This window comes from Poecilia latipinna, unplaced genomic scaffold (assembly GCF_001443285.1).
Source record: "Poecilia latipinna isolate Pla-1442-1.1 unplaced genomic scaffold, P_latipinna-1.0 Scaffold629, whole genome shotgun sequence".
Taxonomy (NCBI): domain Eukaryota; kingdom Metazoa; phylum Chordata; class Actinopteri; order Cyprinodontiformes; family Poeciliidae; genus Poecilia; species Poecilia latipinna.
This window is the reverse complement of record NW_015113245.1, coordinates 47,725-60,192: the sequence shown is the minus strand read 5'-3', so window position 1 is coordinate 60,192 and position 12,468 is coordinate 47,725. Positions and strand designations below refer to the sequence as shown.

The 12,468-nt window shown below is 39.6% G+C and overlaps 2 protein-coding genes across 3 annotated transcripts; one reads left to right on the top strand and one right to left on the bottom strand.

Annotated features, from left to right (window-relative positions):
- Positions 1-2,888: 2,888 nt before the first annotated feature.
- On the bottom strand, positions 2,889-7,358 carry LOC106954120 (intermediate filament protein ON3-like). 2 transcript variants are annotated; one of them, XM_015043390.1, is made up of 9 exons: positions 7,128-7,358; positions 5,725-5,933; positions 5,557-5,617; positions 5,338-5,433; positions 5,072-5,236; positions 4,870-4,995; positions 4,568-4,788; positions 4,445-4,467; positions 2,889-3,832 (listed from the first exon to the last, which is right to left on the bottom strand). In XM_015043390.1, the coding sequence occupies exons 1-9, from the start codon at positions 7,338-7,340 to the stop codon at positions 3,594-3,596; spliced, it is 1,353 nt and encodes a 450-aa protein (XP_014898876.1). In that variant the 5' UTR covers positions 7,341-7,358; the 3' UTR covers positions 2,889-3,593. The 2 variants fall into 2 exon arrangements, with proteins under 2 accessions (XP_014898876.1, XP_014898877.1); XM_015043391.1 differs by having other exon boundaries at positions 3,735-3,877.
- Positions 7,359-7,595: 237 nt separating this feature from the next.
- On the top strand, positions 7,596-11,192 carry LOC106954119 (keratin, type I cytoskeletal 18-like). Its single transcript, XM_015043389.1, has 8 exons — positions 7,596-7,993; positions 8,075-8,157; positions 8,514-8,670; positions 8,746-8,907; positions 8,988-9,113; positions 9,342-9,568; positions 9,725-9,759; positions 10,699-11,192. The coding sequence occupies exons 1-8, from the start codon at positions 7,613-7,615 to the stop codon at positions 11,028-11,030; spliced, it is 1,503 nt and encodes a 500-aa protein (XP_014898875.1). The 5' UTR covers positions 7,596-7,612; the 3' UTR covers positions 11,031-11,192.
- The last annotated feature ends 1,276 nt before the right edge of the window (positions 11,193-12,468 follow it).

The following is a 12,468-nucleotide window of genomic DNA, read 5'->3' as shown; positions in this document are numbered from 1 at the left end:
TCAATTATTAATTCCACACAAATAAATAACCTTTTATTAGGATCCAACTTGAATAATTGTTTCCTTTCTAGTTGAGTAGAAGTTACCAAGGCCCCCTAACCCCACCTTTTAGATGCACCCTTGATTTAAGATGAAGATACGATGCCCTTTCACAATATGAAGCAGTAAAAATAGAAGATGCCCTCTAGGGCACTATAATCTCAGAGAAAAAGGGTTTCAGATGTCTTTTAACCCTTGTGCGTGCGAGGACTGAGGCAAACGTAGAGGTCTATGGAAAATGATACAGGTTTTACATGTGTGGGGTCGGTTGGATCCCATTTTGACATACAAGGGTCAAAGCCTTCAAGTTCCCTCCAGGAGATGATGGTAAAGCAAAGATAACTTGGAAGAAGAAGAAGAAGAAGAAGAAGAAGAAGAAGAAGAAGAAGAAGAAGAAGAAGAAGAAGAGCAGCGGGCCATCTAAGGAAAAAAAACGGAGGGGTCTTGCAAATACTTTTCCTTTTGCATCATAAAAATCTTCCTGTCTTTTTATCAGATGTTTCTTCATTTAGCTTAACATATTTGTGCGTCACCTTAACATTATGCACAAAAAATACACTTATCGCAGGAATGAAGTTTGTTCTGATTTTACTTGAAAGCATTTCTGCACATCCATCCATCCATCCATCCATCCATCCATCCATCCATCCATCCATCCATCTTCTTTACACATTTCTGCACATTTTCGTGTCATAATTAATAACAAACAAGGACAAATTAACAGCGAGGAGAAATTTCTAATATGAAAAACTTAAAATTCAGCAAAGCAAATATGTGTTGTCCGTCGACATCACTGTCCAAACAGAGGTTAGTTTTAAAGAAATGCTTATTTTCACCATCTGAATCTTTATTTTAGAAGGACTATTTCCTCCGTCTTAATTTTGAATACACTGCTGAGTTGTTTAAAAGAAAGAGTGCCACCTACCAGAGCCGTACGTATTCTGGCAATTTTTTTTTTTAATTTGTTGTGTCACATTAATATGAAGAAAATTTTTTCTGTTTTTACAATTTAATTTTTTTTTTAAACAAAAAAATTTTATAACACAAGAACCTTGCGTTGTGCAAGACAAATGTGCTTCACCCGGCAACAGTGTAATATCAAGCTATCTTCTGTATATTTTCTCGTGTGTCGAACTTTAACATCAAATTTTATAGAAACAGCACGTAGCTGCAACTGTATTTATTACCCATGCATCAGTGATGTACAGTGTAGAAGCACAGCTCACAGATGAACATGATGTCAGCATTTTTCGTGCACAACCTCAGTTGAAAAGAGTCATTGATTTTCTCCATCTGTCATTTCTCCTTGCTGACAACGTTTACTCCTACTTCCATCAGCAGTGTTTATCTGTGTTCCGGTATGCAGGCTGTGGAGGAAAGATGGATGCAAGGGCAACCACAAATAAATCTCCAAGGCAAGAGGGGATTTGGCCCAGCAATAAGAGCATGCACGACAAGAAGCTATATCTTTGTATCCAGGTTCCAGATACAAGGATAAAATATTGACTGAATCAACTTGTAACACTGAAATCAACAATGTTGCAAATTGATTAAATCGACTTGCAACATTTATAGTTCTCACAATTTAATTCTGATGCATAGACATCCTCAGAATTAAAGCCGTCTGAGCATTTATTAGCACCCCTATTGATGATATTTAAAAATATATCAGAATAAATTCACCATCTATTCAGTAAAAAAATAATGCAGAACTAAAACGTTTTTAATATCCAACCTTGAATTTAAGTTAACTACTTCAGTGAAGAAACAATTTCACCATAGGGAGTAAGATTTTTTTTTCCCCTTAACTCTTCAAAATGGAAAATACAGAAAATCAAACACTATAAGCCCCTTTACGTTTTAAGCTGACATTTATTCAGTGGGGTAAATATATATATCAATAAAAAAAATTAAAGTGAAACTTTGCTCGAAACAGGGGCAGGACACCTACAGATAAAATAAATAAATATATAAAAATATGTTTAACTCACCTCTGGTGTCTTCCTGTATTGCCGTCCGTCACCTGCCCTCGTGTCACAGGTTCCCGTTGCCCCTTTCCACTTCTTGAAGCCCCTAGCTGCCACAACCTTAGCTAGGAAGTGGGTGGATAACCAGCCGTGGCCCTTAATGAGAGGGTTAAGCGAAAAAACTTTCCTCAAAAGTGTGGAAAAACAACTAAACAGAGCAGTCAACGTTGGAAGTCAATTTTCCCAATTTCACTCAAACATAATTGCGTTTTTTCCGTTTAATTTATCGGCGCGCCTTCATCATTTAGCTTATTTGTTTTCTTAATTTTGATTGGCTAATGAGACGAAGTGGTGCGTTTAAAGGGCAGAATGTGACAATGGACGTTTTAAAATTAATTTATCGTGCGTGTTTTCTCTCTTTTTTAATCTAAAATGCTAAATAATATGCTGTGCCTCCATTTTTGCTAATTGGAACCACGTCCTTTAGTCACCTGACTGCAAAGAACTAAAATGAGATCGGGGTACCAATAATGGTAGCATAATACAGAATTTGTATTTTCTGCATATGGAGGAAAACATTCAGTTGGAGGCAGAGTAAGAGGAAAACAAAGGCCTTAATAACATTAAAAAGCAACCAAGACATCAACTATTGGGGCAATAAGAAGCCCAGCAGTCCAGGGATGCTTTTATTACTCAGTTACATCATGTTCAGGTTATTCCATTGGACTATCTTGTATGTTTCAGGAAGACAGAGGAGAACCGGGAGACGAGGAAGGGGCAATCGGATGAGATTCCTGGGCTAAATGGTGCAGTGTCTCTTTTAGTGATGAGTGTGTTCCATACATGTGTGTGCATGAGGGAAATAAAAAAAACAGACTCAGCATTTGTGGAGGTTAATTTATTAGCACAAAACCCTGAAATCTGATAACTTTAGATTCATTTGAAAGATTTGAGACTCACGTGAGCACAAGAGCCAACAGAGTAGTTCAAAGTTGCAGCATTGCAATGCTGTAGGACAATGTACCAAAACCAGAGCAATATATATATATATATATAAATATATTGTTGAACTTTTAAGTACCAGTCTGAGAACCTTTCCTTATTGTTTTTATCTGCAATTTCTGACTCATACTGGTAAGATGGGAATCAAGCAAACGGAAACAATCCCGTATGCTCGGACCCATAAAGCCATTTATCCTGAAATAAAAACAAACCTTTACACTAGAAGGTTTTTTTGCGTCACAAAGACAAAATCTCAGGGCTCGGGTCATCACTGTCTGAAGGAAATAACACATGGTTCTCCATGAAAGGATGAAAGGAAACACTGAAGCCCCAAAGGCATTGCACATCCCAACAAAAGATAAGAAAAAAAAACCTTTCCAAAACACACGGCTTGACGTAAACCAGTTCAAGCACACATTCAACCTGCCACCAAGCTGCAGTCAGACGTTCACTGCCAGAAAACATGCAAGAGAGAGTACTACTTTTAATTTCATCAGGAGGTTTAAATGGTTCATTATAGCTTCATTTTGGAAATAATTTGTTCACATTTTGCGGATTTGGCTGCAGGAAGTCCCAGAAAAAAAATCAGTCAGTGTACTGGGTGCTTTCGGAGATAAGCTTTCCATATTTCACCTCCACCCGGATCAGCACACGCTTTTTGGAGGGGGTGGGAGATTCCTGTGTACTCGCGGGGTTTGGGGTCTCGTCCGGTTTCGGGACGATGCTGGACTCGACTGTTGGAGGTTTCCCTCGTTTGTCTCGCAGGTGACTTCTTTCGGGCAGGTGGTTTTTCTCTTGCGGGTGTTTCCTCTCTGGGTGAACGTCTGCGTGCAAGTAAGGACTTGGATTGGTTGTTTGCATTTAGTAATCTGAGCGGAAGAGAGGTTTGATTTTAGTGAAGCACAAAACAACAGTGAAGATTGAGATCTGCAGAAATTTGTTACATGCGTGTTATTGTCATATTTGGAAACTGTGGCATCTGTCATTTTTGTCGTTTTCTCTACTTAGTCCTGTGACATCTTCAAAAACAAAAAAAATAAATAAAACGAGCAAGCATTCTAACTGACCTCCAGCTGGATCAAAAAATTTGTAATTTTCTGAACAAAAATTAACTTATAAGTTATAATTATAAAATAATTTTCTTGTTCTTTCAATTTACAATTCCTATGTTTCTTATACAACTTGTGAATTTTTAAGAAAAGGTGCGTTAGGGTGTTAAGGTGTGTTAAGACTGTGTTAGAAGGATGTATAGCATATAAAAATCAAAGAAATTTCTAACAATTATTTTATTGGTCACTAAAGCATTCCAATTCTGCATATTTTTCATTGGTTAGTTTGAGATCACAACATGCAACAAGACAACTCTGAAATGCCACAATTTAGATTTTTCTCTAAAGGTTATTCATGTGTCTGAATGGTAATAAAATGTCTCTCACCTGAACGTTGAAAGTTGTTCATTCTTCATGGAGATAAAGGAGAGGGGAAGACGTTAGTCAAAGCGTTCGCACACTTTAATCTTATTGACACGATCTCACGTTGCAATGTCTGCCGACCCTTACCTCTGCTCCTCGCCCTCTAGCAGCCCACGGTAGGTGGCAATCTCGATGTCCAGAGCCAGTTTGATGTTCAGCAGGTTCTGGTATTCGCGGATCTGGTTGGCCAACTCCTGCTTGTTTGCCTTCAAGGCCTCCTCTAGCTTCTTAATGGTATTTCTGGCCGCCTCCATGTTCTCGTCGCCATCTGTTCTTGCTTTGTCAATGTCGTTTTTCAAGGACTCTTCCTTAATGTGGCAAAAAAGCAACGGATATCAGCAGGACGGTCAGAGTGTGTGTAAAGGGGTTACTGTCTACCGGGTTCTTACCTTTCTTTTCAGACTGTCCAATTCAGCAGTCAGCCTCTGGATTTGGCGCAAGAGGTCAGAGATGTCCCTCTTTTGGTCACGGACTTCCTGCTCCTTCTGCTGTGAACTTTGCTCCAAGGACTCAATCTGAAAGTTGGGAAAAGTTTGAAGCATTTACTTGCACTGTTATGAAAGGACTGGATCTGTTTTATTTCATCCTCACCTTTCTCTGGTTCCAGTGCTCCGCCTCATCCCTGGCGCGAGTGGCATATGTGGCGTACTGCGCCTCTACGGTCTTGACGTAGTCATCCATGTCCAGAGACCGTTTGGCGGACTTGGGAAGGGTGACTGTTTCGTTCTTGATCATCGACTGCAGCTCCTTGATCTCCTGCAAGGTGTTGAGGAGGTAAAAACAGTTATGATGAGTTTTCAACCTTTTTAAATGTATCTAATGTTCAGTGAGTAAGTAAGTTAATAGTTTTCTGTTACCTCGTCGTAGCCATCCCTGAGGAACTCCAGTTTTCTGTTCAGATCCTCCAGATCCAGAACCTTGTTTACCAAATCCAGATGTCCTTCATCTACGTTCTGTTGCACACATATAATTTAAATTGTAAGTGGAAAAAAATAATGTAAAAATGGAACATTTCATAACAATGAAACATGTTTAGCGGTTTTCATTCCCCCAAAAGCAGAATATTGTGGTATTACCTTTTTGGCAACAACAAACTCAGTCTCCAGCTCAGTTCTCTGTTCTAGTACATCCTCATAGCTGCAAGCAAGAGAGAATAAAAGGTAAAGACATGACACTGCAGGAAACACAGGTATGTTGGAGTCATCCACAATTTCAAACATGGACACCATCTGTGAGCTGCTTACATCTTCTTGGTGTCATCCACCTCCTTCGAGATGTCTTCAAGCTCATTCTTCAGTTTTTCCTGGTCGTTCTTCAGGTTGTCAATCTTCTCCTGCAGTTTGTTCTCCACCTGCCTGACGATGGCGTCCACGTTCCCGCTGTAGTCCTCCTGACCCTTCAGGATTTCCAGCTTCTTCTCCAGTTTCATTTTCTCATCCTCCAGTTCCTTCACCTAAGAAAAAGGAAGAACAAGAGATGTTCACTGGATATAAAAAAGTAAAAGTCATTTGTAGTAATTGAGGCAAATAGTAACTTTGCATTTGTTGCACTTTCAGTGTCTGCGATGTGTCCGATATCTCATTTCTGGGAGGGAAACAGCACCTTAAAGATTTGTAAGGAATGTCATAGCACACTATCGCTAATTTTAAGGTTCGTCTGTGTTTTCTTTCAATTTTCCCCTCATTTTTCCAGTTTTACACTGAATTGGGCCCATTCCACTAATTTACAACAAGATGGCGCTCTTGTTTGCCACACACAATAGGAAACCGAGGAGAGTGAGTCACTTTTCATGGCCTCAGGTGCTAATTTTACGGTATTATTATGTTTGAACTGTTAAATGTTGATGTTATTATGTTATTATTAGGTCTCATTATGTGTTTTTGTATTTTTTTTTCTTTTACCTGAATACTTAAAATTTCAAAGTAAGCTTAATGAAAATGAGAAAAAGCGTGTCTTTCTTTACCATATTGTATCCACTACAATAATTAGGCAAATCTTTTTAAAGCACTACAAGTTACACACACACACACACGCACACACAAAGCCTCCTTTCTTAGATTAGAAGTACTTTTTAAAATGACCTTTAAACTGTTGAACAAGATTTTCATTCAGCCAGCGTTACTGTAATGTTTTCTTTTTCTCTAATCTTGCATGTATGCAAGCTGAGAATCATCAAAATTAACAAACGCGAACGCTTAAAAAAGTCAGTCTGAGTGTAATTAATCTATTTAAATTAACAAATAATACAGCACTGCGAAAAATTAAGAGACCCCTGCACTGAACCCCATTAAAAAATTCATCCCACCAAATATTGATTTATGAACTCTTTTTGAGTTAAAACATTAGAACCGTTTCTAAATTAATATTAACTTGTTTTCTTTGCATTAGTTTAGGTCTGAAAGCACTGCATCTTTTTTGTTATTTTGTCCATTCCTTGTTTTTTGCAAATAAATAAAAAAAATTTTGTTTGGAATTTCAGAGACATGTTGTCAGCAGCTCATAGAACAAAATAGCAATATTCATTTTACTTCTATGCCTATAAAAAGTAAAATCAGAGAAACTGATCATTTTAAGTGGTTTCTTAATATTTTTCCACAGCCTATATATAAAAATAAATAAATAAATGAATAAATAAAATTGTACAGACCTTGTCGATCAACTGGACAAACTTGTCGTTGAGGTCAACCAAGATTTTCTTCTCCGCGGTTTTCCCCTTTGAGTCGAGCTTTGGGGTGGCCACGCTCATTTTGGGCTTTGTTTCTCTGGGTTCTGAGGTCTTGCTGCTGTAATCACTTCGTTTTGACATGGTGCTGAACCTTGGAGACTGACTGAGCAGATGAACTGAGATCCTACCTCGCATCACCTTTATAAAGTTGTAGGATGCACCTCCCCAACAACTTTGCAAGTGTCCAATCAAAACAGAACATGTGCCAAATTACCAGAGAAGTCGACATGAAATACTTGAATTTCAGCACTGAACCTGTTTGTCCAAGAGTGAGGAGGCAGAGTCCTTAATGTGGGCGGATAAGAAGGCAGAGAGGAGCTATAAAACTCAGCCCCCTTCCTTTCCATGCAGGAGTAGCCTTACCCATCATCGTTCAGCCAGTTCTCTGTCATCCATCATCAGCAAACATGTTTCGCAACAGCAGCGCCAGCATGTATGGAGGGGCCGGCGGGAGGGGCGCTAAGGCGTCCGTGTCCAGCATTGAGGGACTCCGCAACGTCCTCCACAACAAAATCGAGAATGACTCCGCTCCGGCCATTCCCACCACCGCTCCGGTCACTGCTTCCCAGCCCAATGGCAGTCCCGCCCACGTCTCTCTCCCAGAGAACAAGCAGGAGCTGCAGGGCCTGAACAACCGCCTGAAGAACTACCTGGACAAGGTGCAGCAGCTGAAGGAGGACAACGGCAAGCTGCAGAAGGAGATCGATGACATTCTGGCCAAGAGGAAGGCTCCTGAGATCAGAGACTGGGATAAAATCCAGAAACCACAGGATGATCTCGACAAGGAGGTGGGTTAAGATAAACATTAAATATTCTTGTCTGTCTTCTTCTTCATTATCATCATCTTCTCTTTCTTATTATATGTTTAGATCAAGAATCTCACCTTGGAAAATGCCAAGCTGTTGCTCCAGATTGACAACAACAAGCTGGCCCTGGAGGACTTCAATAACAAGTGAGCTGAAACTCTTGTCTTATGGTTATTTGCTCAGTCAGAATTTACATCACATCCATACTGGAAGGAAAATAGATTTCCACCTTTATTTCAACTCATCTTTGCAGCATTGCATGGGTGCCGCTGGTCCCATAAGTCCAATGATCATTTGTTGATGGGTAGGTCCCCAGTATAGGGCAAACAAAAAAACAAAAAAAACAAAAAAAAAAACAAGAGAAGCTCATTTTGTTTCCAAGTAAGACCATGAAAGTCCTCTAAGCCTTACGACTTCTTGGCAAGGGGCAAAGAGTGAAAAGTTTCTAGTGGCTCATTTGACGTGTTGCACTTGTGATGATGTCTCCGATCTCCCTTAACAGGTTGGACGATGAGTCAAGGATGAAGAAGGAGTTAGAAAAAGACATAGACACCCTGAAAAAGGACATCGAGGAGACCAAGCAAACCCGAGATCAGCTGCAGAAGGAGATGGAACTGGTGGAGGATGAGGTGAAACGCCTTGAGACTGACCACAAGAAGGTAAGGCTAAGTTTGCTTGGATCTGCAGTGTTATTTTTGATACTTGTTTAACTCTTAAGCACACGGTTGTTGTAGGAAGTTGACAACCTTTGTGAGAAGATCAAGAACTCAGAGGTGAAGGTGGAGATTGACTCCCAGAACTCCAACCTGGCCGACATTGTCAAAAACATACGGATCCATTACCAAAAACAGGCTGACAAGAACATGAAGGAGACAGAGGAATGGTACAAGGAGAAGGTTCGAAAATGGAAACCGGGCTGCTGATTTCCGCCCGAGCTCATCTGATTGTCTCACCATGTTTGTTCCTCCCATTCTAGTTTGACAACATCCAGGTGAAGGAGGCCCACAACAACGAGGCTTTGGAGTCCGGAAAGTCAGAGTACAACAAACTGCTGAAGGAGAAGAAAAGCCTGCAAATGCAGATTCAGGCTAGCCTCAGCACGGTTTGTAAAAACTCCCACACAAGCCCAACAAGAACGCGCTTTCTGGTTCTTCAGACCTTTCACAATGGTTCCTAATAAATTTGGCCAAAAATAATAAGATACGAGCAGCAAGGTTTTACAAAAATGCTAGCTTTAGTCGTTTTTATGGACTATCTGCAAAAGTAATTCCTCCAAAAGGATCTAAGTCCTGTACATTAGATCTAACAAATCACACTTTTCTGCTTCCAGATCAAGGCTTTGGAGGACAATCTGAACAAAGTCCAGGCTGAGAACAACTACCGACTGGTCCCCGTCAACAACATCATCGTCAGCCTGGAGGCTGAGCTGAAGGAAGTGAGGGCTCAGGTGGAACAGAAGGTGGAGAGCTACAAAAAGCTGCTGTGCCTCAAAATGAAGCTGGAGAAAGAAATCCAAGAGTACGACAACCTGATGGGCATAACAGCTGACAAAGAGAGGTGAGGATGCTCCTCCGCTCCTTTTCTGCTTACCTTTAGCATTTCCTTCTTGTCGCTCTTAGTTTGTTTTAATGGACAAAAACTCCTACCAGAATAAAGGGTAAGCCAGTTAAATATAATACTTGGTGCATTTTTTATCCTCTTCTTCTCTGACAGCTTGGAGCTTAATATAAGGGACGCATTGTCACAGGGTAAGTTCTGGATTTGCCTCCTAGGACAGTGCTAAAAACCCAAACATGAAGGCAGATCTCCCGAGCAACCCACTAACCCTCTCACCAAAGCAGACATGGGTCAACAACTCACCAGACGGATGCTATCGGTTCACTCTTGCAATCTGATTGGCTGACTTCCAACAGGAAGAAACAAACAAACGCAAAAATGTGACCCTTGTTCTCCCACACGACATGTGTAAGCAGTTTGGTTGATGCCGTGGAGAGATTGATGAACAGCAGATATGCTCTTATGGTCAAATGAAAGACGACATGCGTAACTCTAAATGGCAGTAAAGCAATTTTTCTTTAAAATAATAATAATAAATTTTATTTGTAACGCACCTTATATTTCAAAGAAATCTCAAAGTGCTACAGAGACTAAAAAAAAAATAAATAAATAAATTGTAGAGCTTACAGTAATGCTACGTTTATGGCTATAAAAGAAAAACATTCATACCTTCCATGTCTGTTGTGCCTTGGGGCAAGTTGCCTGTCTCTCCACTGTTTGACGCCACAGTTTACACCAGTTATTAAGGAAGTGCTCAGTTAAACATGAATGCCTCACACCGCTTTTTGTATAACAAAAAGTTTAAGAAGTGCGCTTAAAGGCTTTCAGAAGAGATCCTGAGTCTTTGATGCCATTAAGGGCACTTCCACTATTTTTAACTGTTAATACTACTAACTGCAGCAAATTGCCGTCGTCTTCTAAATGCGTAACCACAACCTGATTCTACTAAAAATAAAAATAAAAAACTAGAAAAATTAAAAGTCTCACCGCATTCAAACCCAAATCAAGCTCATGACGAACTAGCTTCTGATTTAGCGCTTTTTGCAAAATCCGGATGAAGGGCAAAAGGAACACCTGCACACGGTGCGAGGAGGGAAGCCCTGTAAAACATGTCCTGTTTCTGTTCACAGAACAACAGAGTCCTAACAATCAGGACAAGGAAGGGATGAAAGAGGTCCTGGTGGATGATGGCCACGTCCCCATAACCCAATCCCAAGCATCCAACATTCAATCGGCGGCTGCGGATTCTGGTAACCTCGACAAGGAACCTAAGAAGCCTAAGAAACCCAGCAGCCAGAAAAAATCCAAAAAGAAGCAAAAGAAGGCTAAGAAAAATTCCTCCTCCTCTTCTTCATCCTCCTCTTCTTCTTCTTCTTCTTCCTCCTCCTCCTCCTCATCTTCCTCCTCTGAGTCTGACAACGAAGAAGAAAAGGACACGCCTGAAGTGCTTGTGGAAGATTGATGTTTTAAAATCGGTGCTCTTATCCGTTTTGTTTCTCTCACTCAGTAAAAGAAAAATGATTGGTACTGTTAAAGCCGCATAATAGGTATGGGGGGTTCTTCAAACGTGTCTTCTATGGTGTGAGCAAAAATAAAGATGTTTTCGATGCAGAAACAGACTCTTTTGATTTGTGTTGGTGTCAATAATTCTTACAAGTGACCATAAATGACAAAGAGGAAAAGTAGTTGACATTTTCCTAATATTATCCAAATAATGTACCCTTTATGACTATGTAACACCCAAAAATGGCTTTCATATGCCAAGTAAGCTAAGAGGTGGCCAAATAAATATGAGACATAAGCAAAGTTACTTGTTAATTTGTGAGAAATTTAAACTATTCGCCTTTTAAGATTTTAATTTGTCACTCCTAAATATTTAAAATGATCAAAACAAATCTCAGCACCAGGAGAAGACAACCTGAAAAAATAAAAAAAGTAGTTTTTAGTTTTGATAATTAAGCCTTCCAAATACAACCCTTCACCCTCTTAAATCTACAAACAATTGGGATTAATTTCAACTTTCAGATGGCTGAATTCAATTTAACAAGCCACACAGAGACCTGACCAAAGGACCGATAAGATGAATAAGGGTAGAGATCTCAAAAAGCATCACATCATGCCTCAATTTGAAAATCTGACAACAAATGATGAAAAACAATCGTCATCAGTCTGAAAAAAGTCATTTCTAAGGCTTTGGTATGCCAGTGAATCTCCAGGAGAAATGGAGAAAACATGGAACATTGGTGAACCAAAATCACTCCAAGAAAGTATCCATAACTCATCCAGGAGGTCACAAAAGAACCCAGAGCAACATCCAAACAGTGGTGGAGAAAGTACTCAAAAAATGTACGTAAGTAAAGGTACAAATACACAGACAAAAATGTACTCAAGTAAAAGTAAAAGTACCACATTAACATTTGTACTTAAGAAAAAGTAAAAAAGTACTGGTTTTAAAAATACTTAAGTATTAAAAGTAAAAGTACTTGCTGAATGCATTACCTAATCGCTAATACAATATCATTAAGTGAACCAATCATATTTAATTTTAATACATCAGAAATGTGTCATTTTAATGAACAATGCCACAGGTAAAGCATGTTTTTATTGTGTTTACTCTCTGTAACATAGTTTTAGACTTACTGATTCTATGCATCATAATTTCAGGGATGGAAACATCTTGTCTCCTGTCCTAACATAGCATGAACTTCACTTTTTTTGCCACTAGTGGCTTTTATTTTGAAAGAAATCCAACAGAAAGGGGATGGAAAGAAGGTGGGTGGGGTAGAACATGCAACCAAGGAGCCAGTAGCAGAGTTGTAGTCAAGACCACAAACCCAAGACCAAGTCAAGACCAGCACCCGGCGCTGCGTGACACAAAAAAATAAAGTTTTACCTTCAAA